The sequence below is a fragment of the Rhea pennata genome, chromosome 1 (genome assembly GCF_028389875.1).
Source record: "Rhea pennata isolate bPtePen1 chromosome 1, bPtePen1.pri, whole genome shotgun sequence".
Classification (NCBI taxonomy): Eukaryota; Metazoa; Chordata; class Aves; order Rheiformes; family Rheidae; genus Rhea; species Rhea pennata.
In genome coordinates, this window is record NC_084663.1 from 146,322,838 (window position 1) to 146,349,689 (window position 26,852).

Below are 26,852 nucleotides of genomic sequence, written 5' to 3' on the forward strand. Positions count from 1 at the left end.
TGAGAAATGCATAAAGCTTTCTTGTAGTTCTGATTATAAACTCAAAATTTTCATGAAGGAACAAGTGGATTTATTTCTGTGCAACAAGGCAGTGAGGGCAATTCTTAATTTCTTTTTTTCACTACTCTTATGTTTTTCTTCTGTGACGCCTATGTTGACTTCTTTTAAAACTGTCATTTTGAAACTCCTGATATTCTAAGATGACTTAAACATTTAATTCAGAGTTTCTCAAACCAAAAATGAAAATTTGGAGCAACAAGTCAACCCTCACTAACCAAATCCGGTGGGTGTTTTTTTTTTTTTTTTTTTTTCTTTTTCCTAATGCGAAATAATTTTAAAGGTGCTGTGGAAATTTTGAAAGGTTACAGGTAGTGGGAGGATTAGGCTTACAGGTTATCTTTCAGTAACTAAAACATTCGAGGAGAACTTACTACTTTCACTTTACTGTTGAAAATGTTGCACTCAGTTTTTCTTTTACCTTCAGTTTGTATTCTTGAGTCCTACAACTCTTTCTTGGTCACAGAATTGTTTCTTCTGCATAGCTTTCAGTTTCCAAGAAAGTCTTAGGCTTTTCAGGCATAGTAAGGAGAAAGACTGAGTATAGCAAGCTTAGAAGCAATATCAAATTCTGTTTGGCGATTTCTGACCATAACCCGTTTATTTTATAAAGCAAGACTGGAATTTAGTAACTTTTTTTCTCTTTCAATGCACAGAGTTTTTCTTTCTTTAATGACTGTCCTATCCATGTTCCTTCAAGATTATTTCCTACTTTTTTTCTTGAATCAAGGCGTAGGAGATATACAAGTCTGCCTGAATTATGTGATACGAAATAAATTTTCTTTGATTTAACACGTACATGTTGAATTTACTGGTGCAGTGTTCTGGATGCTAAAGGGTTTACCAATGGCTGTTAAAGTCAATAGTCCAACCTTGTAGCTTAGGAAGATTCCTGGAAACTGGTAGGCTGTTCTGAGGGGGCTGGTACTCTTTGCCTTAATTCTTTTCATCTTTCCTTAACATCCACTACTGGTTGCTGTTAGAAGTATTCAGCTTAGCAGACTTTTGCTTTGGCTTGTTATGGGAGTTCTTAAGTGACTGCATCATAGAATATAATGACTCTTTCTGGAGCAAGTGATTTCGTGTCTTCTGATATTATTCAGTGAAATGTATTGAAACTTATTTATGACCTATTTTTCTATTTTATTAGGTTCTCTATCAGAGTTTGAGAGACCTATTAGAGTATGAAGGAAGTGTGGAAGATGATATGATGATAACTTTTCAAATATCTCATACGGATCTCTTTGGTAATCCAATGATGCATGATTTAAAGGAAAACGGTGATAAAATCCCCATTACAAATGAAAATAGAAAGGTAATTCACCTTGCCCTCTAACTTTCTTTACCTATTCTGTAATTTAGATGCTCTATATAGGATTACCTAGGATTCTTTAAAGGTTTAATTTCACTTAAAGTTTAAAAGCATTCAAAACTGTCATAGCACAATGTAGTTCTAAGCGGAAAAGACTTCTCTTGTTTAAAAATTGTGGTGGTACATAGACATCTTCCCATGTATGCACAGTATGTACGAATATGGATGTATTAAAAAAAAAACCCAAAATTCTGGCTGTGTCTTTGAGAATACCACTGTGCAATGAGGAAAATTTGTTGTGCCACATACATTCCAGTATCCACAACGGGCATAATTTGTGTTACAGTGGCTGCTGGGCTTTTTGTTTTGGCCTGGTTGAGAAATAATTGAGACTTCCTCTTCAATATTGCTGAGTAGAAGCCACAGCCCAGATAATCTGGATAGAATCTTAAAATTAAGTAATTTTGTATATTTGTATTTACATTATTGGGAGATACTTGGAGTGGAGTGTGTGTCCAAGTACTAAGGTTTTTTGGGGTTGTTTCCTTACAGGAATTTGTCAATCTCTATGCTGACTATATACTCAATAAATCAGTAGAAAAGCAGTTCAAGGCCTTTCGGAGAGGATTCCACATGGTGACCAATGAATCTCCTTTGAAATATTTATTTAGACCAGAGGAAATTGAATTACTTATTTGTGGAAGTAGGGTAAGAATCCTGAAAGTACACCAGAAAAAAGTGGAGCATTTTTGATCCTAAATATATAATTAGTGATTGTTTTGAAAATGTCATCTTCTTACAGAATCTAGACTTTCAAGCACTAGAAGAAACTACAGAATATGATGGTGGCTATACAAGAGACTCTCTTATTATTAGGTAATTTTATTAATTTCTGAAGGATTACAAGTTCTTTGCATGCTTGTTTCTTCATAATGGATTGAAAAACTTAATATATTTCCAAGTTCTGGAGATGCAAGTGTCTTACCTATAATTTCTCTTTACTCAAATACTGTCATTAGAAAAGAGTGAGTAGCACAAGCATTGTCTTTAGCTTCTGATCTTTCTTAAAGCTTAAATGATACTTTCCCTGAGGTTTTTTGTCTTTCTCTTATGCTTGGTAGTTAAATAACTTCCAGTATAACCAGGATTGTTGTAGTAAATTATTACTGCTCAGTTATAGATTTAAAAAAAAAAATCCCTTGAATAGCACTTTTCCTTTAGTTAGAAATGAAGCAATTCCAATGTTTTTCAGAGGAGAGGTATATGTTAATATTTCTCCTTCCTTGTCCCCTTTGATTGGAGAACTGTGAAGGCAAAGGTCAGAGAAACCTTATACCTTAGGTCCTCTGGATTTTTCTTGAAAACTGCAGTCTCTTAGGATGGAACAAACTTCTGACAGTAGTTGAATTTGTTTCCAGAGTCAAAGAGCCTGGCTGAACACTTGTGTTAGGTAGCTCAGTAAGTTACCTTTGGATCACCAGATCCACTGTAGCCCCGGTAAATGTGTCCTGTTGTTCAGGTGTGGGTTTTTTTTTTTTTTTTCTTTTTTAACTTGCAACTGCTTGGGGCTGAGAGTGCTCAGTCACTTACAGTGTGTTTTGCTGATACTGCAGCCAAACAAGTTACTGTTACATTGATTTATGTTGGGACATGGGACGCAGTTTACAGCAATGGGTACAAGTATCTTGCTTCTAGTTCTACACAATCCAGTTCTAAAGATTTTTGTCTTTCTTATGAAAGATAGTGTGATCTTTAGTTCTTTCCATTTTTCTGGAATAGTACCTTTACCACCTTTTCTATATTTCCTGCAATTTGTCTACAATATTTTAATGAGAAGCCGTGATCAGAGTGAAGTATTTTTACAACTCTGTAGCGTTATTCCAGAGGACTGCAAAACCAGAAAAGGATTATTTTTTCTGCAGTATGAGTTCTGATCATGAATAGATGGGAGAAATAATTGTGTCAAGTTGGTCTGATGAGCTAATAGGGGAGGTATTTTTTTGATGTCACATTGTGATGTAAAGCCTCTTAAACTGTACCACTTTGTTCTGACTTGTAGATATGTAGATTTGTTTATTGTATTGTAAATCCTGCACCTCTTGCTCTGACTGGTTTAATTATAATTACTCAAACATTCATTTTTTCCCCTCGTGATTGATTCTGTTAACATTAAGTGTGTTTGTTACTGGTGCTTATTTTAATGTTGGCTTTGGGTGGGCTTTTTTTCTGATGTGGTTCTTAAAAGCACATATTAATTTAGTCAAGTTAATGGTGATTAGTACTGTGGTGTTTAAGAAAAATGATGATAGAAATGGACAGTGTAATAAAACCAAGTTAATTCTAGAGGAAATAGGAATAATGCGAAATAAAGGAAGAATATTTGCCAATTTACCAATCATTTAGATGAGTTAATGTGGGGGAGGGGGAGTTAAACAGTTAACAAAACACAGCAGTGTTTTGGTAATATTTTTAACTTCTATCTCTGCATCTCAGTGACTGGTAAATATGTGAATGCTGACTTTTTTTCTTTTACAAATGCCACTTGTAAACTGATGTTAAGATTGAGCAGAATTACTGAAACTTCAGAGGTCTGTTATTTTTGAAAGCCTCATTTATATCAAAGAGAATTTTCAATTTACATATTTTTATTTTCCTCTTCAATAGGGAATTCTGGGAAATAGTCCATTCTTTTACAGATGAACAGAAAAGACTATTCTTGCAGTTTACAACAGGCACAGACAGAGCCCCTGTGGGAGGACTTGGAAAATTAAAGATGATCATAGCCAAAAACGGCCCAGATACAGAGAGGTAATAATCTCTATTTCCTTTGCTTGTTAGTAAATAGAAAAAACTTCTGTGCTTCCATTTAATTTATTAGTTGATTAAATCTTAGGTATTTTAAATTTGTAAAATAGCAATGTATTTTTCTGCATGTACTAAATATTCCCAGAACTGAATTCTCCTTTTTTTTTCCCCGCAGGTTACCTACATCTCACACATGCTTTAATGTACTTTTGCTTCCGGAGTACTCAAGCAAAGAAAAGCTTAAAGAAAGATTATTGAAGGCCATCACATATGCCAAAGGATTTGGCATGCTGTAATAAATAAATATAACAAAAGGGATTTAAAAAATGATGGTGATGTCCCTGTCCAAAAAGGCCATAAGATAGTGAGCTACAGTAGTCACCTGTGTTTGTGCCTCCCTTCTTTACTGGGGACATTGGGCTGGAACAGCAGATTTCAGCTGCTTATATGAACAAATTCTTTATTTTTTCTTTTAGCGTGAAAGTGTTACATATTCTTTCACTTGTATGTACAGAGAGGTTTTCCTGAATATTTATTTTAAGGGTTAAATCACTTTTGCTTGTGTTTATTACTGCTTGAAGTTGAGCCTTTTTGAGTATTTACAAGAAAACAAACTGTACTCTCCCAAGGAAAATATTGCCATCATTTGTAGACCATGTAACCTTCAAGTATGTGCTATATTTTTGTCCCTGTATCTAATCAAATCAAGAACTGTACTTTTTGAAGAGTTTGCTTTTGAAACTTGAAGTCTTGGAAAACAGTGTGATGCAATTACTGCTGTTCTAGCCCCCAAAGAGTTTCTGTGCAAAATCTTAAGAATCAATAAAGATGGAAGGGAGAACTTGGAATGTTAAACTGCAGCCTTGAGAACTTTACTTTAGTCACAGCACAACAATTAAAATTCATTTCACTATATGTTGTCTTCACATGTCTTGTAATAAATTGTTTTTAATTAGAAAACATTTCTTAGTGTATGAAAGGGTAGAAATTTTAGTTACTGTTTTTTTAAGAAGTTTACTGGGGAAAGTGCATTTTCAACTGAACAGCTTTAGGGTAGAGAGTGAAATGTTTGAAAAAAGATAGGAAGTTTTTGCTATAATATAAACAAAGCATGTGGAAGTGCACTTAAAATGAAGTTTTATTCTTAATTGCCTATTATGTTGACATTTTAAATAGACAATCCAAAGTCTTCCCTACATGTTATGTCATCACCATTTATTTAATAAATCATTGTTCCTACTTATCAAGGCACATGATCAGTGTTGCAACATAATTGAAAGGGATGGCTACTGTATTTTAATCTCATCTAACAATAAGCAAAATTGCAAAATATTAAGCGTAAGGCCTACTTCATGTTGTACACTTCCAACCATTAAATAAACTGTTAGAAAGTAAATGACTTAAGGTTATATTCATTTACTGCAAAGTATTCAATAGGTTTTTAATTCAACTCTACAAATCATATCAGAAATAAATCCTTTACCTTTCATAGTCTGTGTTTAATGTTAATTTCTCTTGTTGCAATATATGATAAAGGGATTATGCGTTTTTAAATGAAGATCTAACTAGCATATCTCTTTTATAATACAGGCTACAGCTGATGTGCAGAGCTGAGCTTGTGCCTTGACAATTGCTATAACTGACTACTACAGATCAAACCAATGAGTATGTGAAATTGGCATTAAAAGGCGTAGTTTTGAAATCATTGGAGAAAGAAAAGATGTCTTTCAGGATTATTTTAATAAATTCTTTCTAGTAATAGAAGCAGACAACTGTTATGTAACTATGATGCTGAATAAAACAGTGATGTTTTTTCACCATGGTTCAGTGAAAAAGAAAAAAAGTGATTTCCTTTGATAAATTGGATATTAAACTATTTGTTTAGAAAGCGCTGCAGTATATTATAATTTGAGGGTTACAGGTGTGTAAAACTATCCTGACTATCCTATAGTGATGTGGGGTCCAGCAATGTTCTTCTGCCATGTCCAAGTCAATTTAAGCCTGCTTTAAAATGGAGATTTAAACCTGGGGTGCTATCAATCTTCTCATTTTTGATCTCTAGGTGGCACTTAAGGTACGCTTTTTGGATTTTCACCAAGTAGTGAATCAGCTGTAAGAGGAAAATACCAGATATTCTGAGTCTTAGTAGACTAGATAACAGTACTGCTTGCTGATTCATTCAGGTTTTGGGTGTCTTGTTCTCACCATCTACAGTACAACAGATTCTGCTCCTGAGTGCCTGAAGGTATTTTGTTACAAGTGTGAACTTACACGGTAGTGCAATTTTACAGTCTGTACTGCATCAGTCTAATGTTGCTCAGACTACCTCCCTATAATTTGATTTATTCTGATGTGGCTGTGGATAATAGTTATGCCCAGCTGAGAAGTGTGTGTGTGTGTGTATACTGTTAATATTATTTTATTTTTTTAATATATATATAAAAATATATATATAAAAAATATATATATTTTTATATATATAAAATATATATATATAAAATATATATATATATTTTTTATATATATATTAAAAAAATATGAAAGTTCAAATGCCAAGTAGGCAGTCTTGTTAGAAATACAAAGTTCTCTCACTGAAGTGCTGACATAGTAAATGTGCTTTTTCTTTATATTCCTTTAGCATTAAGATTTAAATAATACATAACTGTACTGGCCTTTAAAAACATAAGCTGTTTTCTGAGGGATCATTTTCAGGTAAGGTATAAGCACTTGAGACTTGACAGACTTCTCAGTTAAACATTCCCTCCTCTCCAAGATGCCACTTCACTGAAACCCTACTTCCTTAGTGGTGTTATAACTATGTGCTAATTCTACAGCAGCAGCAGTTGGTAGTGAAGTAAAAAAAAAATAAAAAAATAAATAAACCCTATGTTGTAGCTGCAGCCTGCTCTGCAGAAGCTACAGTCAGTCTTTGGTTGCTTGCAGAATCAGTAGGTTAGTTAAAGCAAGAAAATGCAGTTTAAGGGGCTTTTGTAGTTGCTTAGGCTTCCCCCTGCCCTGCCCCTGATTCCAGGAACAACCTGAATATCCTTCGGCCTCGCTTAATCTTTCGGCAGTGTCTGGCAAATATTATGCGAATATTATGTGGCACTACTAAATGCGTCTTGGGAATTAAGGAGTACGTACGCCACGCCTGAATACCCCTCCTGTGTGAGCTGCAACGCGGCGTCCAAGGTGGTGGCCTGATGCCAGGATGCTGCTGCTCTTCCCTCAAGGTTTCTTTAGTATCCTAACAAGAAAATACTTGGGGCATCTCAAAAATGTATTTCTCACTTGTCAAACGAGACAATACTGGGTATTTCCTTCTGCCCTTCCCACCTCAGTGTGAGGGAATTACTGGGCTTTGAACTATATCTGTAGTTAACACACCTCAAAGGTTCCGTTAGTGCAAGATGCATTGATGCAAGTCCTGAGTCCTGAACAAACTGTTTCTGGATTTTATTAGGTGTGAAGAGTTTTTATTTAACCCTAAAGGTATGTTAGCACATGAACAAGTGTTCACAGAGCCTGGAAACTTTTAGATGAAGGCTTTTATCTATTGCTAAAAAGATTTCTGGAATGGACTTCAGTGAGAGAAGTGTGAGCAGAATTTAATTAAGTGAGGGCAGTTTTATGAACTTCTGACTGGGATTATCTTCCATTCAACAGGCGGTAGCATGAGACTGGATCGTGACAGCCAAGGAGGCCCTGCCCAGCCCGGTGCTTTGAGGAAAGCTGACGCGAGAACTGACCACCAGTGAGCCGCGGGTCTCCACGCAGCCCTGCGGTATCTTGCTATGGTCAATCCAAAGCTCTCTTCTTCTAACAGGAATCTTCGCTGCTGAAGCAGGAACACGGTACCTTGCATCGTACCCCGCGGGGACAACGCGCCAGATGCGCTGCGCTGCTGGGCGACCCGTGGTGTCCTGCGCGCCTGCCTGGGTCTCTGCGCCGCGGAGCCAGGAGCAGCGCGGTGGTTCCCAGCGCGCGCCGCTCAGCAAGAGGGTGGCCCTGCGGCGTCGGCTTTAAGGCGCTTCCCTAGCGCTGTTGTAGCCCTTTGCCGCCTTATTATGCAAAAAGACTCCAGTGTTTCCCTCCCTATGAAAGATAGGGCAGGAACATCTTCCAAGCTTAGCTATATAAAATCAAGCCTTTCCGAAAAAGAGTTTTATTTAATGTTTTAGATAGTCTCAGGATCACCAGGGTTGGTGACAAATTGCCTAGAGCTCTGATTTGTACCACAGCACAACTTCGATTAATAGCGAGGGAAACTCAGAATTACCAGAGTTACTGAAGTTGTCGAATCCGAAGGTAAGCTGGCGGGACCTGGGCCACGTACAGAACTGCCCAATTGCTTTTTTGTGTTTTGTGTGCTGCAGTGATGCTCTCTAAATGTGCAGGTGTCATGACAGCAGTGTTGGTGGTCTGTCTTGATATGAAGCAGCCCCGGTAAACTTTAAAGCCCTAGTAGAAACAAGCGTTTTAGTTATCAGGTGTAGTTGTATCTGGAGGGAAAGCAACCTCTGTATGACTTGATGCCCTTCTGGGTTCGAATGAGTTTAAAAACTAAATTTCAAATTGGAAGTGAGATTTGTCTCTAACACTTCAGGCATCTTCAGCAACTCTGCTGTTTATTTCAAGCTACTTGATTAGATAGCTGTATCTATTCTTGGTCTGTATCTATTAGCTGAGACTGTTCTAAAAAAGCAGAGCAATTTTTCTGGCCATGACAACAAAAATGCAAAGTATTCATCCTTGCAGATTGAAATGAATTTTATTAAGAAAATCAGGTTTTATGCTGACTATATCATAGAAGTAGCACTACTTTAGGAATAGCATTGGTATTGGCAGTTGGTTTTAGACACATCAGTTTTTACCCAATTGAGTTGTTCCTGGGAAAACGCATGAAATGACGTGTTTTTCTCTAGTGTGCTATCTCAAGTCTTCAGCTGTGGGTTTCTAATTTTTTTTTTTATTAACAGCACTGAAAAGCATGTGCTGTTTCTGGATTTTTCTAAGCAGTAATTCTTTGAAGTCCTTTGATGGGTGATTTCAGCTGTGACTTAAGCATATAGCTATCAGCTGTAAGCTAGCATAGCTTTGCTGTCATGAAATTAAAAAGTGAAATGCTAGCATGTCGTCAGAGGGCTGTCCTTCTTCTGACTTCACACTCTGATAGCACATTGCTAGTGTATGGGGGAGTCTCTCTCCTCCGCTTGGCCTAGAAGTTTTCAGGACATCTTTGGTGAAGTTTCTGGGAACTGCATCATGGTCAAGCCTGGGATGGTGCTTTGCTCTCTGTGGAGAAGAAAGTGAGGTATGGCAGAATTTTGGCTTGAAATCCCAATTTCTCCTTGAACAGAGAATTTCACAGCTATAAGATTGCTGATAGAAAAGGCTTGTGATCTTTGAAGGTGAGAATCAACCCTCTTTCACTTCCTCAGAAAAACTTTGTATTTCTTCCACATGGACAAAAATTCCCATTTCTCTGAAACCTGTTTCTGTGCAACTACAGTCCCTCTTCTGGAATGGTGCTGGTGAGGGAGTGGGAGCTGGGCTGAGCTGCAGACCTCGCTCTGCCCCTGGGAAGGAAGAGTGAAAGGGGAGAGGAGGAAAGGAGGGAACAGGCTGGCGGGAAAAAATAACTAGGTTGAGAGAGAAGCAGTTGAAAAATGGGTTGTAACTGAAGAAGAGACTCCCTGAGGGGAGGATGAAGAAAGGAGTGTAGGTGTTGTGTTTCCTTATTGAAAAGACAGTAGTAGAAGGTTTTGGGGGGATTCTAATGGCAGATGTGCTGCTTTGAAATGCACAGGGACTGCAGCGTGTTTGATTCTCCAGTGCTTGTAATATACTTACAGAAAATGATTCTGAAAAGTAGTTGAAGAATTTTACCTTACAGATTTGCTTTCAAGGGTGTCTGTTGCTCAAGATATATATCCTGCTTCAGGATTTCCATGCAGGGAAAATTTTAGGGGATGGGATTATCAGAGACGTAGGTGTAAAGGGTAGGAATCATTATTCTGTTTCAAATTAGGAAATGTTACATTATTTTACAGGTTCATGGATAGTTTTGAGACTTAAAATGAAAACAGCTTACTCTGAAAGCCAGCCAGTGATTGCTAGATTGAAATTTTGCTTTTTATAATGCTTGTATGAACTTAAATTGTGAGTGATTTAGAAGAGCATTAAGCACAACTAAATTAAATACATGAATTTTATGCATACAGTGGTGCTTCTGATCATCCAAACTTGTTTAATAACTAGCACTGAACAATGTCAAGTGAAGAACTGCAACAGTCTTCAAATTTGTAACTCAACTGTTGTCATATACAAAGTATACATCAATCCTTCTATTTTAAAAAAAAAATGTCAGACTGAAGTGTGCATGGAGTACGTACCTCTCTGCTCTTCTGCAAAATGGTTCTCCTGACCTAAGTGCCATCAGTGTCTGTAGAGTGGGATTTGTGCTCTGTGCCAGATGCTGGAGGACATCCCTGATGGCCATCAGCCTGATGTGGCCTAGTTCTGGCCATCTAAGTTTAGGTAAATCAACTGTAGAAAACTACCTGATCAATAGAAAGGTGGTTCACTGTCTGCCTTTTCAAGGGATGCTGAGTTTCTTCTAGAATTGTCTTTCTTCCTTGGTGCTGGCAAACAGACTTGGTGCTTCTCTCTTGCCCCAGACAAGACTACCTCCCCTTTTTCTCAACAGCAGTTTCAAACTGTCACTGGCTGCTCCTAGGTGTTTGGTGGCTTTTCCTTCACCGCTGCCCTTTCTTTTCACACTCATCCTTCCCTTGTCGGCACCTGTGACTGTTGCAATTAGGCAGAGGCATGTGAAGGCTTTGTAAACCAGTCTTGAAATACTGCATCAGTGAGAAAGTTTGCAGCTAATGCAGTAACAAAGGTGAGATGAGGGCTCCGACTTGAACCGACCATGTTTTGCCTTGGGCAGCTTCTTGAATAAGACTGGCTCTGTTAACCTACTTGCTAGCAGGGGGTCTCAGTATTTCTCTGAACTCAGTGCTCTGGACCACGCACAGAGAAGCCTGATGGATCGCTAACATGATAAACAGATTGTGATGGCAACTGAGTTGTTAGAAAAGGCATGAAGCACTTTCCTAGAAAGACTGTGCAGTTTTGTTATTGGATGATAGCTTTTCTCTTACCTTCATGCAAACACAGTTTGAGATAGCTGTGCAGAGATGGGGAATGGGTTTTTCAGGATTTTGAATAGTCAGGATCCGTATGAAACCTCTTACTGTGGAGTGCCCAAGCCTCTGCTGTTACAGAGGTTTCATTGAGTGAAGCCCAAGAGTAATGCCCAAGAAGATACAGCCCTGAGGACTTGCTTTAAAAGGCCTAAAATCCGCAAATAATGCGTACATAGTGGGAATCCCACTGAAGATAGTTGGATGAATTATCTGATTACATGCATCTTCTGCATGTAAAGTATTTGAACTTCAGTGGGAAAACTGGCAACTAATTTGAAAAAAAAAAAAAAAAAAAGTATAATTTTTCCAGTGGGGTCTGTTTGATTCTTCAGTTCTGGAGGCAAGCGGTGGTGGAAAACATTTTAGTGCTTCTCTATCTCCTTATCTGAAAATAGTTAATGGCCACTGGCTCTAGCTGTGCTTTTCTCCTGGAAGGGGGTCGGGTTGCTCAGGTTCAGTGACTTTCATGGGATGGCTTCTCCTCTGGAAAAGGGGGAAATGTTCTGTAGACAGTGGAGCAGTAACTGTTGATAGTAAGAGCAGTGTTTTTGCTTGTCAGGAAACAAATGACATGTCAAAACAGACGAGATGTTGAGATTAATAACTATTCATCAAGCTGCCAGTCACTGCAGAATACTGTTGTACTTTCCTGGGTTTCCATGCTTAAGTGTTGCTTTTCAGTTCCACAATTTTAGAAAGGCTGATACCAGCTACTATGAACATTAAGTAGAAAAAAAAATAACTATTAGTAAATTCCTATCATGTTTATGCAGCTCTGATTTTAGTAATCTATCCCTAACTTACTGATCTAAATAGGGCAGGTCTTTGCTAGAGCTGAATGGTGTCCTCCTCTGCCTCTTGGGAGGACAACTTTAGGCCTGGGGACTGTATTCATTGGCACCGCTTCCTGGGATCTCGCTGCAGAAGTTGAGCAAACATGGTAGAGTTAGCGAGGAAAACTGTGGGAGAGCTGCTGCTGCTGCTACTGCTGGAGAAAAGCTAGATGTTTGCGTTCAGCCTGGGGGCCTCAAGATGAGGAAAGCCCACTTTCCTGTTGTTGAGGTTGCAGAAGCTGATTTTGCTTATATAATGCAAGTCTTCCCTGCCCACTTCTCTCCTAGGATGCAGAGCAGGGACGACTACAAACACACAACAGCCGAGTTTTATTTTTCACAAGGAAGCTGAGAGGGCAGCTGGCAGCAGCAAGCATCGGCGTTTGATTTGTGAGCCCCGTGAGTAAATCTGAACTGGGAACGGTTGCAAAATCTGAATTTGAGAAACAAAAGACCATTTTTAGATGCTGTGGTTGCTCCCTCAGGGCGTATGTGTGTTCCCTTTTCTCCCACCTAAGGCAGGGTGGAAGGGAGCGTGGCTGCCCCAGCCTCCCCGAAAGGAGGTCGCTTCCCAGGCAGCTCCTGCTTTGCTGCCACCTCCTATGACTGCTGCTGTGGGCAGCCGTGACTGATAGCTTCCCTCAGGAAAGCTGCCACTGCTGAAACTTTGCGCTTTAGCTGCCTGTGCAGTTGCCAGATCCATTTAGTACATAACGCATTTTGCTCTCAGGAATACACAAAGGGTTCTTATGAATGCTAAATTATGTTGAAAAGGCTTTGAATCTTTTTGTTTGTTCCAGGATGGAAACATTAATAGACGAGCCAGGGGACTTTGAAGCAAAATACAAATGCCGTCATGTCACAGGTCACCGTCTAAGGATGAAGAGTCGTGCTCTTCCTTTTCGTCAGCCCTACTGCACTATCTTGTTGGACAACCTGGACTGGGTTTGGCTGATGAAATCTGCTCTCATCCTCGCCATCATCAGAGATACGAAAATGATTCTCTCTTCCAAATCAGCAACATATGGACCAGCTCAGAGAAAAGTGCTGACGCTTTTGTGTGGGAAAGGAAGAAGAGCAGTTTGTTTTCTAATGTAAAGCACAGTCTTCTCTGCTTGTAGGTTAGTAAATATTTGGCAGGAACAAAACTTTAAAGCAGATGTTTAAGTATTGAATGCAGGGTTTTTTTTCTCAGGCTGTTTCTGCAGAAAGATCTGCACAGTTGAACTATGAACTCCAGAGTGGCCCCACATCGGCTGTGAGTGTGTGTGTGTACATATGCACATATTGCTTTGCTATTGCTACGATTTTTATTGTATAATTCCCTTGGTAAAATCTTCCAAGACAGAGCTATCTGCTGTAAAAACAGGGTAAGTAAAACAGCAGTGGGAGGGAGGATGTGGGAATAGGGAGCTATTCAGAAAACAGCAAGTGTTGAATCGTTTGTTGTTGCAGAGCAGGGCCAGGGACTTTAGAGCCCTTTCCCCACATAAAGCTCACTCCAAGCAATACCTGGAGGATGTCAGCACTGCTTCATCAGTTTTACACTCCTTTTGCACCTGCAACAGACATTTGAAACATCTCTGTGTCTCTCAGATGCCTTGTTCGGCCCAGGCAGCTTGGTGCTGCTCTGCAATGAGCAACAGTACCACCCCGTGGCCATCTGCTTCAGCACACCTTGCCTTCCCTGGGGACACCTGAAGTGAGTGCTCGATCTGTTAAACCTGTCTGCAGGTTCACAGCAAATGCTCAAGAGCGCCTGAGCCGCAGTTACATTTCTTGCTTCCCCTTGTGCACTTGGATGGGGTTAGAGGATCAGCCCAGCCCACGCCAGGTATTGCCGGATGTTTGGGGGCTTTGGGGGGATTTTGGCAGGTGAAGTGCGTGCGCAAGCAGTAGAGGGTTATTCACCATTTTCTTTCTGCTGGACGAGGCCCCATCCACTGTGTGGAGTCGGGGCAGGGAAGAGAGGGAGCCCTGGAGAGGGCTGCCTGCGGGGACGACAGCGATGTGGGAGCCCGGCCAGCTCTGCTTCCCGCAGCGCCCGGAGCCACCGAGGAAGCACGGCAGTCAGGCACTTGCGAGTACGTTGTGCCCGTGGATGCTGTGAGAGCGTCGGAATGTGCCAGATGCCCTACAGTAAGGGGGAAATAGTGTGGTTTTAGACCTCTGTTAAAACTAATGATTTTTCTGGGCCATATAGCTTGGTTATTACCAAAGTCTGTGATGAAACACTAAAAACCAGGGGGGTTACTGACAAGAGAAAACACACAGAGCTTGAACATTACTCAAAATATTTTAATGTACATGCTGTATCCATTTTAAAGAAAGGGAAAAAAATCTTAAAGACAAAAGATTGCAGAGGATGTGACTTCATCATGCCAAAAATAAATATTTAAAGGGACTGAAGCCAATAGTTTTGAAACACCTCTTGTTCTGGCATGTGATAGCCAGCCTTAGAGGTAAGGAAAAGGAGAAAGCAGTATTTATTTACCTGATCGATTAAGTTGATGTGATCAGTCAGGTAAATAGCAAGCATTTTTATATTAATGGGGGTCTTTTAACAGCTCTAAACTTGTTATGAATAAAAATACTTAATAGTTTTATTCATTTATACTTGGCAGGCTGGAACAGCTGTAGTATAGTGGGTAGATAATTAGATACTTACAAAGAGTCACGACTGACATAGAATAGGACACTTAACTGTATAACTCCTATTAGATGAGATGTTTGAGTAACAATAAGGGTCGAACACTTAACTGCAGGACAGCGATGTAGTAGTAGCTATCGGTAGTAGCTATCGGCGGTGCAGTATCCGCCTCTGTTACACAGTGAGAGCTGCAAGTTCGACAGTCTGGACCATGCCAACTGCCCTTATAAAAGTGACAGCCTGCAACCAGCAACTCCCCAGCCCCTAGTTCAACCTTAACTTCCTCAGTGTGGGATTGATGGCACTAGACCTCCCAGCTGGTGCTATCTACCCCAGTTTTTTTCTCAAGAAATACAGCTGTGGAAGGACTCCAGCTCCTTTCTGTCCTGTGTGGGTGGCTGAGCTTGGAGATGCAGAAGACAAGATTACCTCAAGGACTAAACATCCTGAACTCAGAACCTCTCATTCAGTGGCAATACAGCGATTAAGCCCAACCTAAAGTAAACATCTAAGTCTAGTGAGCTTCTAGACTGTGGATAACAGGACTTCAGACATGGCCCACAGCAGACATCTAAACTTTATGTTTTTATCTGTAGAATAATCCAGTCAGAGCAAAAGCCTTTCACTTCTTTATCAGGCTCCCAGTCATGAGCAACATGCAAGCTCCTAGGGAACCTGACCTGCTCTGCTTCCTTTGGGCAATCATTGCCCCAGGTCAGGACTAGTTGAGGGCTCAGACCAGTGCAGAGCTAGGGTAGTGCTTACTGGGGGTTGTAAAGTTGCTTTTTTTGCTGGTAAGGGGGATGGATGAGTTTCTTTGCTTCGAGTATGGCATGAGCAAGCCTCCTGCTGCTATAGAAACTGAGTTTGTCATGCAGCAGCCAGCTCTCACCTGTGTTAGCTGAAAGCTTTTTTCCAGTTTTCAGTGCCTTCACTAGGAGCTAGCATCTTTGCTGACAGGCTGAGCTTTGCCTGCTGTAGAAGCAGATAGGAGTCAGGTTAAGTGATTAAATAGTTAAATTAACTGCAGGATGATTTGATGCTGGTGCATGTGCTTCCACTAGCAGGCTGCTAGCCATAAGCTGTAATCTATGGAGCCTCAGGGAATACACTGGAAGGTTAAGCACTGAATCCCATATTTAAGGATATAGATATTTTCAAAACTAGCAGTCAGCCACCAATGAATGTAGCAGTATTTTTGCCAATAGCTACTTGCAAAGCTAAGTGCTGATGGCAGCCTTCATCCTGTATAATGCTTTCATCCCAAAATGAAGATGGCACCAGCACAGGATTCTTTACCTGGGTGGCTCCTTTGCCAATATCAGAAGCAAAGCCTTATTCCTTAGTCATTGTCAGATTTTTTTTTTTCTCTTGCCAGGCTCAAACTGTCAATAGGATGGAGATGGTTACTTCCCCCAGACAAATGCTTACTTTGAGCAGTTATACTCAGTTCAGCAGAACAACCACCTCTTCTTATTTCACTACCATTTAGTTTAGGCATTCTTTTCTTGCTGCATTCCTAGCAATTTTCCAACTGGCCATCCGTTCCCACACGCTCTTAGCACTCCTCAGTCAGGGCTGAGGACACCAAGAAGGCAGAGCGCTGGCTCTGTAACACCTAAAGCCACTGGAGGGTCCAACCCTGGTGCCCCAGACAATAAAGAGCCTCTGTTACTCCCAGCTGCTCTGAAGTTAATGAGGTTACCCAGGAGTGAAAGTAATGCAAGGAAATACACCACCAAGCCCACAAAACTGAATGCTCTGGTTTTCCAAGGAAGCCCTAATTTGAACATAAGCCACGGTCATATGTTGCAGTTCTGCCAAGGCCACGTCCAGAGAGCAGGTAGGGTTATGTTTAGCTCCCCTTCTCCAGTGTCAAGGTGGCTACCGGTCAGCATACTGTACTACGCTATAGTCGCATTCACTATACTTGCTTCAGCCTCTCAAATTCAGTACACAGCTGAGAAAGTAAACGTGTGTGTGTGTGCGTGCATGCGTGTGTGCCCTATTGCAGTCTGAACGTGGTTCGTGCTGCAATGCCGTGTGTTCAAATCAATTTAGGCTAAGAAAAGCACGGACCTTCTCCTAGGTCCCTGGTAAGTGCCCTAATCTCAGCCTTTCCTGTGTTGGAAGGGAACAACCCAATGATCACTGGCTTTCATAATGAGTTGATTATGAAGGAGACCTGTTCTGCTACCTGCTTAGGTAGGCACGGTCCAAAGATGTGGGACTGGGCACAAGTTGCCTCTGGACACTTGCAAGGTGGCTCCCTTCTGCTGCCTGTGTGACCCCTTCTGTGCAAGCAGAAGTTTACAACTGTAAAGCATTTTACAGTCCAAAATGGAAGTGCTGCTTTTAAGTAAGTCCTGCGACCCTGGCTGTCTGATGTCGATTTTTCTCCTGAACACAGTGATTAACACAGAGCCAACTGTAACATCTGACCTTGTGAATAGGGAGCTTGAACCGGTGTTACAACAGAGACGCAAGGCTCTGCAGTCAGCAAAGGCAGTGCTCAAAGGATTGCACTGAAAACAAGGAATTCACTTGCTATGTCAAAAACAAGTACGCCTGCTTGTCTACATGTTACAGTGCTTCACTCTAAAAGAGAGTGCACACGCACCATGCTGTTATCCATAAAAGCTATGGCTGCATGTGCTTTTATGGCTTTAGCCACATGAGAAAGCTGTGACAGGAATAACCAGCAGGTTCATGTGGAAGACCAGGAATTTCCTAACTACCAACCATCTTCTGAGTGAGAACATGGAGCGAGCAAGAGCTGTTACTGGCAGCACTGCTGCCACAGGAGTGGCGGGGAAGGTGGTGTGTGACCATAGAAAGTTAAGCACGCCAAGAAAACTGCTGCTTGAATCCTAGCCACTTCCGAAGTGACTGACTAGCCATTTCAACAGGGCTAGGACTTCACTCTCAGGCTAAAGATGCTGATACTAGTACTGATGGATAATAAACAAAAACTAGAGATGCGAGGGATGCTAAAAGAAAACCACGGAAAAATTGTACATAAACAGAATGAAAGCCAGCATCTTTGGGATGGGAGAATGCCCCTGTGGCAGGGACAGACGCTCAGGACTATTCTGCTCTGAACGCAACAGCCAGGCTAGGTGGACCAGCCCAGCGCAATCGCCTCGGAGCCAGCCCATCAGTACAGAGTCAGTAGAAAAGCAACCAGCACAGTTAGGCTCTCAGATGAACTCAAGTAAAACTTTAGAGTAAACGTGGCCCTCATTTTTCTTAACTGGTGAAAACATGGAAGTGTGACAGCTACTTAGACGAAAAGCTGGCACAAAACGGGGAGAGGGAGGCATCATTAAATGAAACAAAGAGGAAGAAAATGAAGGCCTAGTAGCAGGAAAGATTTTGCAAGAGAGGACTGGTTCACTCTGCCTTGCAGAAATCCTGATGGGAGGGAATGCAGGGTGGCAGACTGGGACAGTCTCTCCTGCCAGCCCATGCAATTTCTTGGCAGCATCGCTCTGGGAACTGCCCATCAAGACCCTACACGTAGGAGCGACAGGCTCCAGGCCCCTCTTTTCCGACGTTATATGAAGCCATGTTACCACAGATGTCGTCCACCAGCGTTGCTACTGGTACGGTATGGCTGCACGGCTGGTGCTGGGGAAAACATAGTGACTGGAGATCTCCCCCCCCACCCCAAGCAAAGCAGCTGCAGGGCAGCAAAGGCTGCCACAAACTCTGATGGAAAGGACGTCACTGACTGCTGCTGCGCTGTCAGCATGGTCCTTTCTGCACAGCCCAGCTCAACACAAAGGAATCAGACTAAAGCAGCTGGATACATGGCTACTTCATATGCGTGCAGGGCAACGCTGCGTAGGTCAGGTACGTACTTCTGATCTGCAGTTCTACAATTTGTGCTTCACTGTAAAGGAATAAAGATTTTTGAGATGCCTGGCTGTAAGTCCATGTATTTAATAGGCTGATAAGGTAGCAAGGTAGAGCAGGTACCCTATAAATATTTTAGAAGTCCTTATCCAAAACCAATCCCTTCTACTTTAAATGTAATGCCTTCTTAACACGGGAAGAGACAGTGTATTGAGACTTGCACATACTGTAACAACACATATTTTGAGTATCACTTTTAAGAAACCCACTTCCAGTAAAAAAAAAAAAAAAAAAAAAACACCCAAATGACAGACCAAGATCTCCCCCTAAGAAGAAGGTAACAATGATCTATTTACAAGAAAATACTGCTTCAGTTAAAAATGCTAAAAACCATTATCTTGGAGTCCATATAAAAATAATCATCTATGTATGCACACACATATTTATACATATTTATGGCTTTTGCATGCTTCCACCTTCTCTAATAAATGAGAAAATATAAATACTCCATTAGTTCTTTTTCTCCTCCTCAGGTTTTGCAGCTTCTGCCTCTGATATGGTGCCACTACCATATTTTTTCACTCTGTTTTCTACTTTGGCAAGTCTCTGCTTCACTTTTTGTTGAGATGAGGTGTATTCTGCCAGGAGCCTAGCAAACCTGGTCTGTAGCATATCCAGAGCTGTTTCAAGTCTTTCAACTTTTTCTTCCAAGTCTTTTGGGTCAGCTCCTGCTTTTGCTGCTTCCTCATCTATTAAATTGTCTTTCATCAGAATTTGTCGCCCTTTCTCTTCCAGAGCCTTTTTGGCGTCTGGGTATTCAGTGAGGGCCTCCATTAAATCGTCTTTAGACAAGCAGAACAAATCAGAATAGCCAATGCTCCTTATGTTGGCTGTCCGCCTATTGCCAGATTTGCTACCTTTGATGTTTAGGATGCTGATTTCACCAAAGTAGCTGCCATCACTTAGGACAACAAACTGTGTTACGCCATCATCTGCCACCACAGCCAATTTTCCCTCTTTGATAATATACATTTCTCTCCCGATATCTCCCTTTTTGCAAATATAGTCTCCAGGACTGAATACTGTAGGTTTCAGTTTCAGCACCAGTTCAATGAGAAGTCCAGCTTCACAATCCTGGAAGATACGCACTTTCTTCAGCGTGTCCAAATGGACATTGATGGCAATTTCAGCCTTCAACTTGTCAGGCAGATTTTTAAGAACTTCCTTCTCATCCACTGTTTTCTTGTTAGTCCAGAGGTAATCAAACCATTTAATAACCCTGGCTTCTAAATCCTTTGTCACTTTTCGGAAATGCATGTACTGTTTAATAGAATCGATTTTGGCCTGGAACTCTGCCCTGGAGGCGTTCATGTTGGAAATCATGGAGCCCACATTACCAACAATGGTAGCAAAGATGAGCACACCCACCAGGAAGTCAATGACCACAAAGAGATACTCTTCATCTTTCACTGGAGGTGGGGTTTCCCCGATGGTTGTCAGCGTGAGTGTTGACCAGTACAGACTGTAAATGTATTTTCTAGACAGGCGCCCATACTCTGGAATGGACACATTGGGGTAGACCCAAGAGTCAGTTCCAAATCCAATGAGCTTTGAAATTGCAAAATATATACATGCATTCCAGTGGATGATGATAAGAATGTATAAGACAAGATTTCCAATGCGAAACATGTTTGGATAATTTGTCCTGGTTTCTGTACGGTCAAAAAACTCAAACAGACGAGAAATCCTCAGCAAGCGGTTAAACCGCAGTTCAGGGTAGTTCAAACCGAGCTTCAAATATGCCAGGTCCGTTGGCAGAAGAGAGAGCACATCCAGTTTGAACTGCATAGTTTTTGTGTAATGATCTCGTAATTTCTTTTCATCCTTAACTAGCAAGCCTTGCTCAAGGAAGCCTTTGAAAAATAAAAGCACATACTTTACTAGTTAGAATAAACGGGAAGTTCAGAGTTACAGTCAAGAGTACTGAGTAACTTCAGATACCTGAGAACATTAAAACTGGAACTGTTATGCATACAAACAATGATGTACTAGGAGTTCATTCAATGAAAAATATTTCATTGTAAATTTAAACAGCTCAAGTTTCAAAGCTGGTTAGTAATGATATAAAGAAATGACTTGTATTATTACATAGTGTCTCCTGCACTTTTCCACTCTATTTTGTGATGACTGTGTCCGTATCTTTTAGACATCTTTGCAAACAGAAAGGAAGGATTTGTATATGTCTCATTTCTCATGAACCACTGACATGACTCGTAACTAAAAAGTTAAGCATGTTTTGATTGCATATAAAGTCATAGTGGAATATTTTTACATAAATTCCAAGAATAAGTATAATGGAATGTTAGAAATGTTCTCAGAGCAAAATAGATAATCGTGAGATAACAAAAAACAGCATTTCCCCCTGTCCCCCAAACTGTGCTTTTTGTCTTGTATCCAATGTTAGAGCTGATAGGCTTTTCATGTGCAGAAAATGGTTTGTACTTTTTGGTGATTTCTAGTGAGACAGCTACTAAGCAGAAATCTTTCTACTTAATATACATTGTCTCAGTGGCTATCCTAGTGCTCAACACCTTGAGCAGAAGGAAAACATGAAGTGATTATCACCAAACACATGGGACTCCTGAGAGTGTTGGTGATTTATCACAGTCTTATTATTTAAAAAGTTACAACACTGTTAAGATCATATTGAAGGGTACTCAGTGGAACAAAATCAAGCATTAGGAATGTTGGCTATATATGCAGTTACTTTTCTTCATCAGAAAGAAAACTAAATAGGAAAATTAGTAAGAGAAACTACTTAGCTGACACAAGTCTACTCCAGATTATATGAAATCATTTTAGAAATGATTATCTGAGTATCATCACTTAAGAATGGCTTCAGATTTGTTTGTAAGTTAAATCTGAATGTATTTAATTAAAATATAGTCATATTTAGTCATGCCAGAAGAATTATTTATGTTCTAGAGACTCAAAAGAGCACCAAATCCAATATAGCAATTCTGTTTCTGATTCCGCCACTGCTCCCCCAAAAGACCACATGTAACTGATGTTATGTCTCTGCATACTGGTGTATCATCTGTAACATGGGAAAAGAACGCCAAGCTACAGTGCTTAGCGGTTAAAATCCACACACAAAAAATGCTAGGTAAGTAAGTTATTCAACACTAGCATTTTCTTTCAAAAAATAAACACATGGATGATCCTGAGCCAGATGTGAAATCAGACAGGTTATCTCAGATTCCTGATTCCAGAAAGAACTAGTGTTCAATGTAGATTTTTCCATCTACATTCTTCTATTAAAAAAAAACTCTTTGATAGTCTTTAAAATTACCAGTGAATACTTTGCTTCCATTAGATCATTTTTTACTTCTTTATTTAAAATATCTTCAAAATTCCCTATAAATCACTGCCTTTCCATTTTTGTTGGGGTCTTATCCCACAAAATGCATTTATGTAAAAAGTACCTACAGTACAGATGTAGTAGTTTGTGACAGGAACTAATTAGAATACAAGAGACCATGACATGCATTAATAAAAAAGATTCTGGTTGCTTTTCACACCCTTTGGACAGGGCCTCAAATGAATCAACCTGTTAAAAGGATGAACAGTGATTTTGTAAATACCTTCATATTTAAACACGGCTATTAATTATATCACCCCATAGTCTTATATCTTTCCAGCCTGTAAGGACTCATTGTTTTCCTAATTCCTATCCTCAAAGTCAGCTACCTTAAGGAAAATTTTGTTAATTACTTGATAGAAAAACAGTATTTTATATCTTTATACTGAGAAACATCTGACAACTCATCTGTGTATTCTATTTATACTTTTCATTCCCATGTTTTTGCTCAGGACAATTTTCAAATCATTGCTGTACAATGATAGGTCTTTATTCAAAACAATTCAGGAAATAATAGATTTTAAGAATTATAAGAAGGCATAAACTGCAGTAAGAGACCTTAAAACAAACTGCAGCTATGTATAGATATGAATTCTCATAGAAAAGCTGCCTGAGCAGTACAGCTGCAGAGCTGTTTGTTAACTCGGAAAGCTCAAGGCCGTAAAAAACGTTCTGCAAGGAACAGCCTATGCACTATGAAATACTTGCTGCAGTTGAAAATGGAGACACGTTCCAATGTCAGCCCACTAGACCAGTCAGGAGGAGAATTCCACCTTAGAAAAAAGCATTCCCTGTATATCAGGAATTACTAGATTTTGCTACTACCTTAGCAATCCACAAGCATCTACTTTTTCAGAATACAAGCAATTGCTGATGGGGACCGAGCTGCAGTTCCCTCTGCCTCATACGACACTGCTGTATTTCTGGAATCTGTTGCAGTTTCTGTTATATATCTGTACGTCTGTCTCATGTATATGTGTGTATCTCTTCAGATATCTGTAAGTTGATGCTGACTACAAAGGGAAATAGCCTTGTGCCATGGATGCGCTACCATCTGAAAATTACAGAAAATCTGGTCAAATATGCCATTATGAACAGTGCTATGCACCCAAACAGAAGAAGCTGGCCAGACAACTGAATATCTGACTCATAATTATTAAAATAACTTTGGAAACACCTTCATACTGAAGGGAATTAAAAAGCCCTCAGGTTTTCCTGTCTCCTCACAGAACTAGAGTACTATAGTAAAACCTTTTGAAAACATCAAACCATGAGATATGCCAGATAAAATCAGCTGCTGAAAGACGTGAATCCTTTCTGTTTTGCAGTACACAGTCACCAAATAGCTGAAATACAGTGAAACTGGCCCAGCTGCTAATAAGAGATGCACCACAGAGAATCTGCCATGGATTGTGGAAGCTGTGAGGCTTCCTAGATCCTATTTCCAAGTCAGTCTCTACTGTTGGACAGCCAGGGAGTCATTTTCTTCCCCAAAGGCTCCCAGGACCTTTGTCCCAAGGGCACCTAAGAGAACCACTCACTCCAGTGAGTGCCTCAGACTGCAGCACAGATCTGCTCTGAAGCATTCAGAAAAGCTCTATGGCAATTCTGCAGTTCCAAGCCAAGCCTGCAAAGCCAGTCTTTTAGCCACGTTTTGACAGCCATTATCAAGATAGCCCATGGAAATTTTATAATTGCACTTGTATTGCCTGCACATGCTCAATTTCTGCACAGTTGTCTCTTCATTCCCATGGCAGAAACAGATTTAACTGCAGAAGAAAATTTAGTGGGCACAGCTAGTTTTTTTACTACAGGGAAAAGGTGAAGCCAAAAGAAGGGCAGTCTTGAGATTCAGGCTGCTATCTGAGAGATACTTCTTTGTTGAACAAGGATTGCTCGTTTTAAAAATCTAGCTTGCTGCTGTGAGTTGTGTGTTTCCCAAACTGACAGCATTTATGGTTACAACTTGTCATAATGCATCATTAATATCAAACTGTCAGTCTGATTAAAAGAAAAGAAAATGTAAAAATCAAAGATTTAAGAGAACTCTCATTTTTATAATGATCAGTGCAGTTTTTGACCCTTTCAAGCAGTATTTTTGGCTGTATCTTTACCAATAAATAGAACAGACATGAAATGTTTTCTAGCCCTGAGACTAGCTACTGCAACAGCTTGTATTCATACACCTAAACTCTCCCAGACCCCCAAAAGAGTAGCAGTGTCCAAACTGCCTCCTAGGAACAAGTCCCAGTCTCTGTTATCACCCCCCTATCTGTGCCCAAACACTGTTTGGAAGAGTGCTAGTTGCCTAGACCAAATCATGACAATAACTATTCTAGCAAATTAACAGTATGGATCATTGTGCATCGTTGTTTAGGCCTACACTACAACCTTGTTTAGTTTAAAACAGATGTTGCCATTAGAGCTAAAATCAGTATCATTTGGGCATACTCAAGTATGAAGTCCTCTCAGCCTGTCTGGACTACAGAAACTGGAAGAGGAAGATGAAGATAAACACTTCATTCATGGCATGGCACTGTCATCATGGACCCTTTTGCCTCAATCATCCTTCAGGAAGGAAGCAGGACCAGAGTGGAAGTGTCTGGTTAATCTTATACCATCACCATGTAGCGTAGAAGGAGACAAAGTCAGGAGCTCATAGAGCCTGCAAGAAATATAGCTGGTGGCAAAAGGGCAGCACTACCTGTTTCAGGCAGAGGTCTGCAGGCAGGAGACAGAGACAAGTGCCAGGTCTCACACATGGCCAACTCTAAAATCAATCCTGAGCACGCTGCTGCATCATCTGGCTAAGAAAGCAGAACGAGTGGGGTGTAGCTGGCCTTTTGATCTATCCAATATGAAAAAGCAACCTATCACGCACTCAGTGGTAGATGGCTTGGAAAGTATCTTATCCTTCCTTCCCCACATGGCCTGTTACAGTCACTTTGGAGAAGAATGTTCAGTCAGTCTTTGACCCGCCCTTTAAGCACTGATAGGACTGGGGTTGGAGATGAGGGAAGTGCAGGTACTGGGAAGTCCAGCCTCACAACAAGCCAATTCATTATCCCAAAGCCTCCATTGTTGGATTCTGCCAGAGACAGGGTATTACACTGGTCAGACCCCACAAGGGAATTTCTTTTTTTTTTTTTTTTTTTCCAGCTTTTACATCCATGTCATTATCTGAAAACAATGTAAAACCATAAAAGGACTCACCTGTCCTGAATCTGACAAACATGTCAAAAGCATAGATGATATCAGAGCAGTAGTCCAAAACCAGCCATAACCTAATATGGTCTATTTGTAGCTCATCAAAGCAGGCTCTAAAGAAACAAAGATATGACAAAATTTACATCAACTGAATAAGCAGAGCACTCAGAATGTGTTTACTAACAGTCTGTTAGTGCATGTCACCAGCACTGAACGAACTAAAGGTAGTGTGTCTCCATGCATGCACATCTGCACACTGCAGCTATGTCTAAATAGACATTAGCAGCTTTCAGAATTTAAAGCTATTTAAGCCAGGAACAAACCTAAAACACATACATGCAGCACAAGTGCACAAAGCAGCACAAATGCACATATGGAGGGATGCATATATTCCTACATTTAAACATGTACCAGATTTTATGAGAACTATCCCTAGGCTCTCCCAACCTCACATCTGCAGTGCGAATAGGTCTAGATAAAAATTCATACACATCTCCATTAAGACAATTCCCCCAAAAAATATTTGCTTCTGAGAGGCCAGCCATTCCCATCTCTTCTTGCCATTTTCTACAAAGTGATCTATTTCCACAGCACTCCTCCATTTCTTCAATTTTGGCTCAAACTGTTTTACATTTCAAAAGGGAAAATACACACTCCAGTAATATCATCCTGCCCCTGAAGCATCTATAGACCCCTCATATTAATGTAGAATGACCCCCTCACTGCCCCTACTCCTTCCTGCCTTCTTTGCTGTCCTGCCCCTTGAACTGCCATGTATATTCTCTACTGCATAGTTAGAGACAGTTCTCCAACGACGGTTACCAAGCCTATGGTGGCTAAGGCGCATCTTTGCGTCTAGCCAGTAGGTGGCATACAAAGGCCACTGCCAGCACTCATGGGATGCTTTTTGCAAGTTACAATCAATTTACACAGGCAAAGAAAGATTAAAAATAAAAAAGCATTGGCCACCTATTTCCTCTGATACGTATATCATATATCCCTAAAAATATGTGAACTATAAAGCAAATTAGATAAGCTTCCCAGAAGATACCACAGGGAGATAAGATTATGATATATGCAGGAAACATAACAAGATACTTTACATTTGAAACCTAAATCATTATTAACTTAAAATGCATACCTGCATACTAGCATACACCAGTTATAGAACACAGGTGCTGCAATTACAGTCAGCCAGTTGTAGTACATATTGCTTGAAGGATCTATCACAAAGATCTCTTTTTTCTTCCTGGAAAGTGAAACATACAGATTTACACTGGAAATGTAATGAAGTGACCTTCTGGATCTCCCTCTGCTGGATGCTGCTCATCTCATGACTAACACACAGCTGCCTAAGAAGAGAGAGTATCCATGCCAGCATCCCAGACAAGATACCAATATCAGCTGAAGTTCCATCCCATTTGACATAATCTACTCCTGTCTGATGCAACTTTGGAAAAAAATACCAAGATTGGAAAGAAAAACAAAGATAATTCAA

At 40.4% G+C, this 26,852-nt stretch overlaps 2 protein-coding genes and 1 long non-coding RNA gene across 7 annotated transcripts in view; 2 read left to right on the forward strand and 1 right to left on the reverse strand.

The window, feature by feature from the left end:
* UBE3A (ubiquitin protein ligase E3A) overlaps positions 1-5,991 on the forward strand; it is a 55,633-nt gene extending 49,642 nt beyond the window's left edge. For all 4 annotated transcript variants that reach the window (XM_062601570.1, XM_062601571.1, XM_062601572.1 and 1 more), the window contains 5 exons: positions 1,208-1,372; positions 1,922-2,077; positions 2,172-2,245; positions 4,034-4,177; positions 4,350-5,991. In XM_062601570.1, the coding sequence (XP_062457554.1) occupies positions 1,208-1,372; positions 1,922-2,077; positions 2,172-2,245; positions 4,034-4,177; positions 4,350-4,470 (660 nt within the window). In that variant the 3' untranslated portion in view covers positions 4,471-5,991. The remainder of the gene's footprint in view (positions 1-1,207; positions 1,373-1,921; positions 2,078-2,171; positions 2,246-4,033; positions 4,178-4,349) is intronic.
* Positions 5,992-13,032: 7,041 nt separating this feature from the next.
* On the forward strand, positions 13,033-18,788 carry LOC134154934 (uncharacterized). Its single transcript, XR_009961380.1, has 3 exons — positions 13,033-13,339; positions 13,414-13,588; positions 13,674-18,788. It is a non-coding gene; the product is annotated as an uncharacterized LOC134154934 (long non-coding RNA).
* Positions 18,789-18,797: 9 nt separating this feature from the next.
* Positions 18,798-26,852, reverse strand: part of CNGA3 (cyclic nucleotide gated channel subunit alpha 3) — a 36,734-nt gene continuing 28,679 nt past the window's right edge. For both annotated transcript variants that reach the window (XM_062601575.1, XM_062601574.1), the window contains exons 6-8: positions 26,496-26,603; positions 25,361-25,467; positions 18,798-20,639 (exon numbers count right to left, since the gene is read on the reverse strand). In XM_062601575.1, the coding sequence (XP_062457559.1) occupies positions 19,237-20,639; positions 25,361-25,467; positions 26,496-26,603 (1,618 nt within the window). In that variant the 3' untranslated portion in view covers positions 18,798-19,236. The remainder of the gene's footprint in view (positions 20,640-25,360; positions 25,468-26,495; positions 26,604-26,852) is intronic.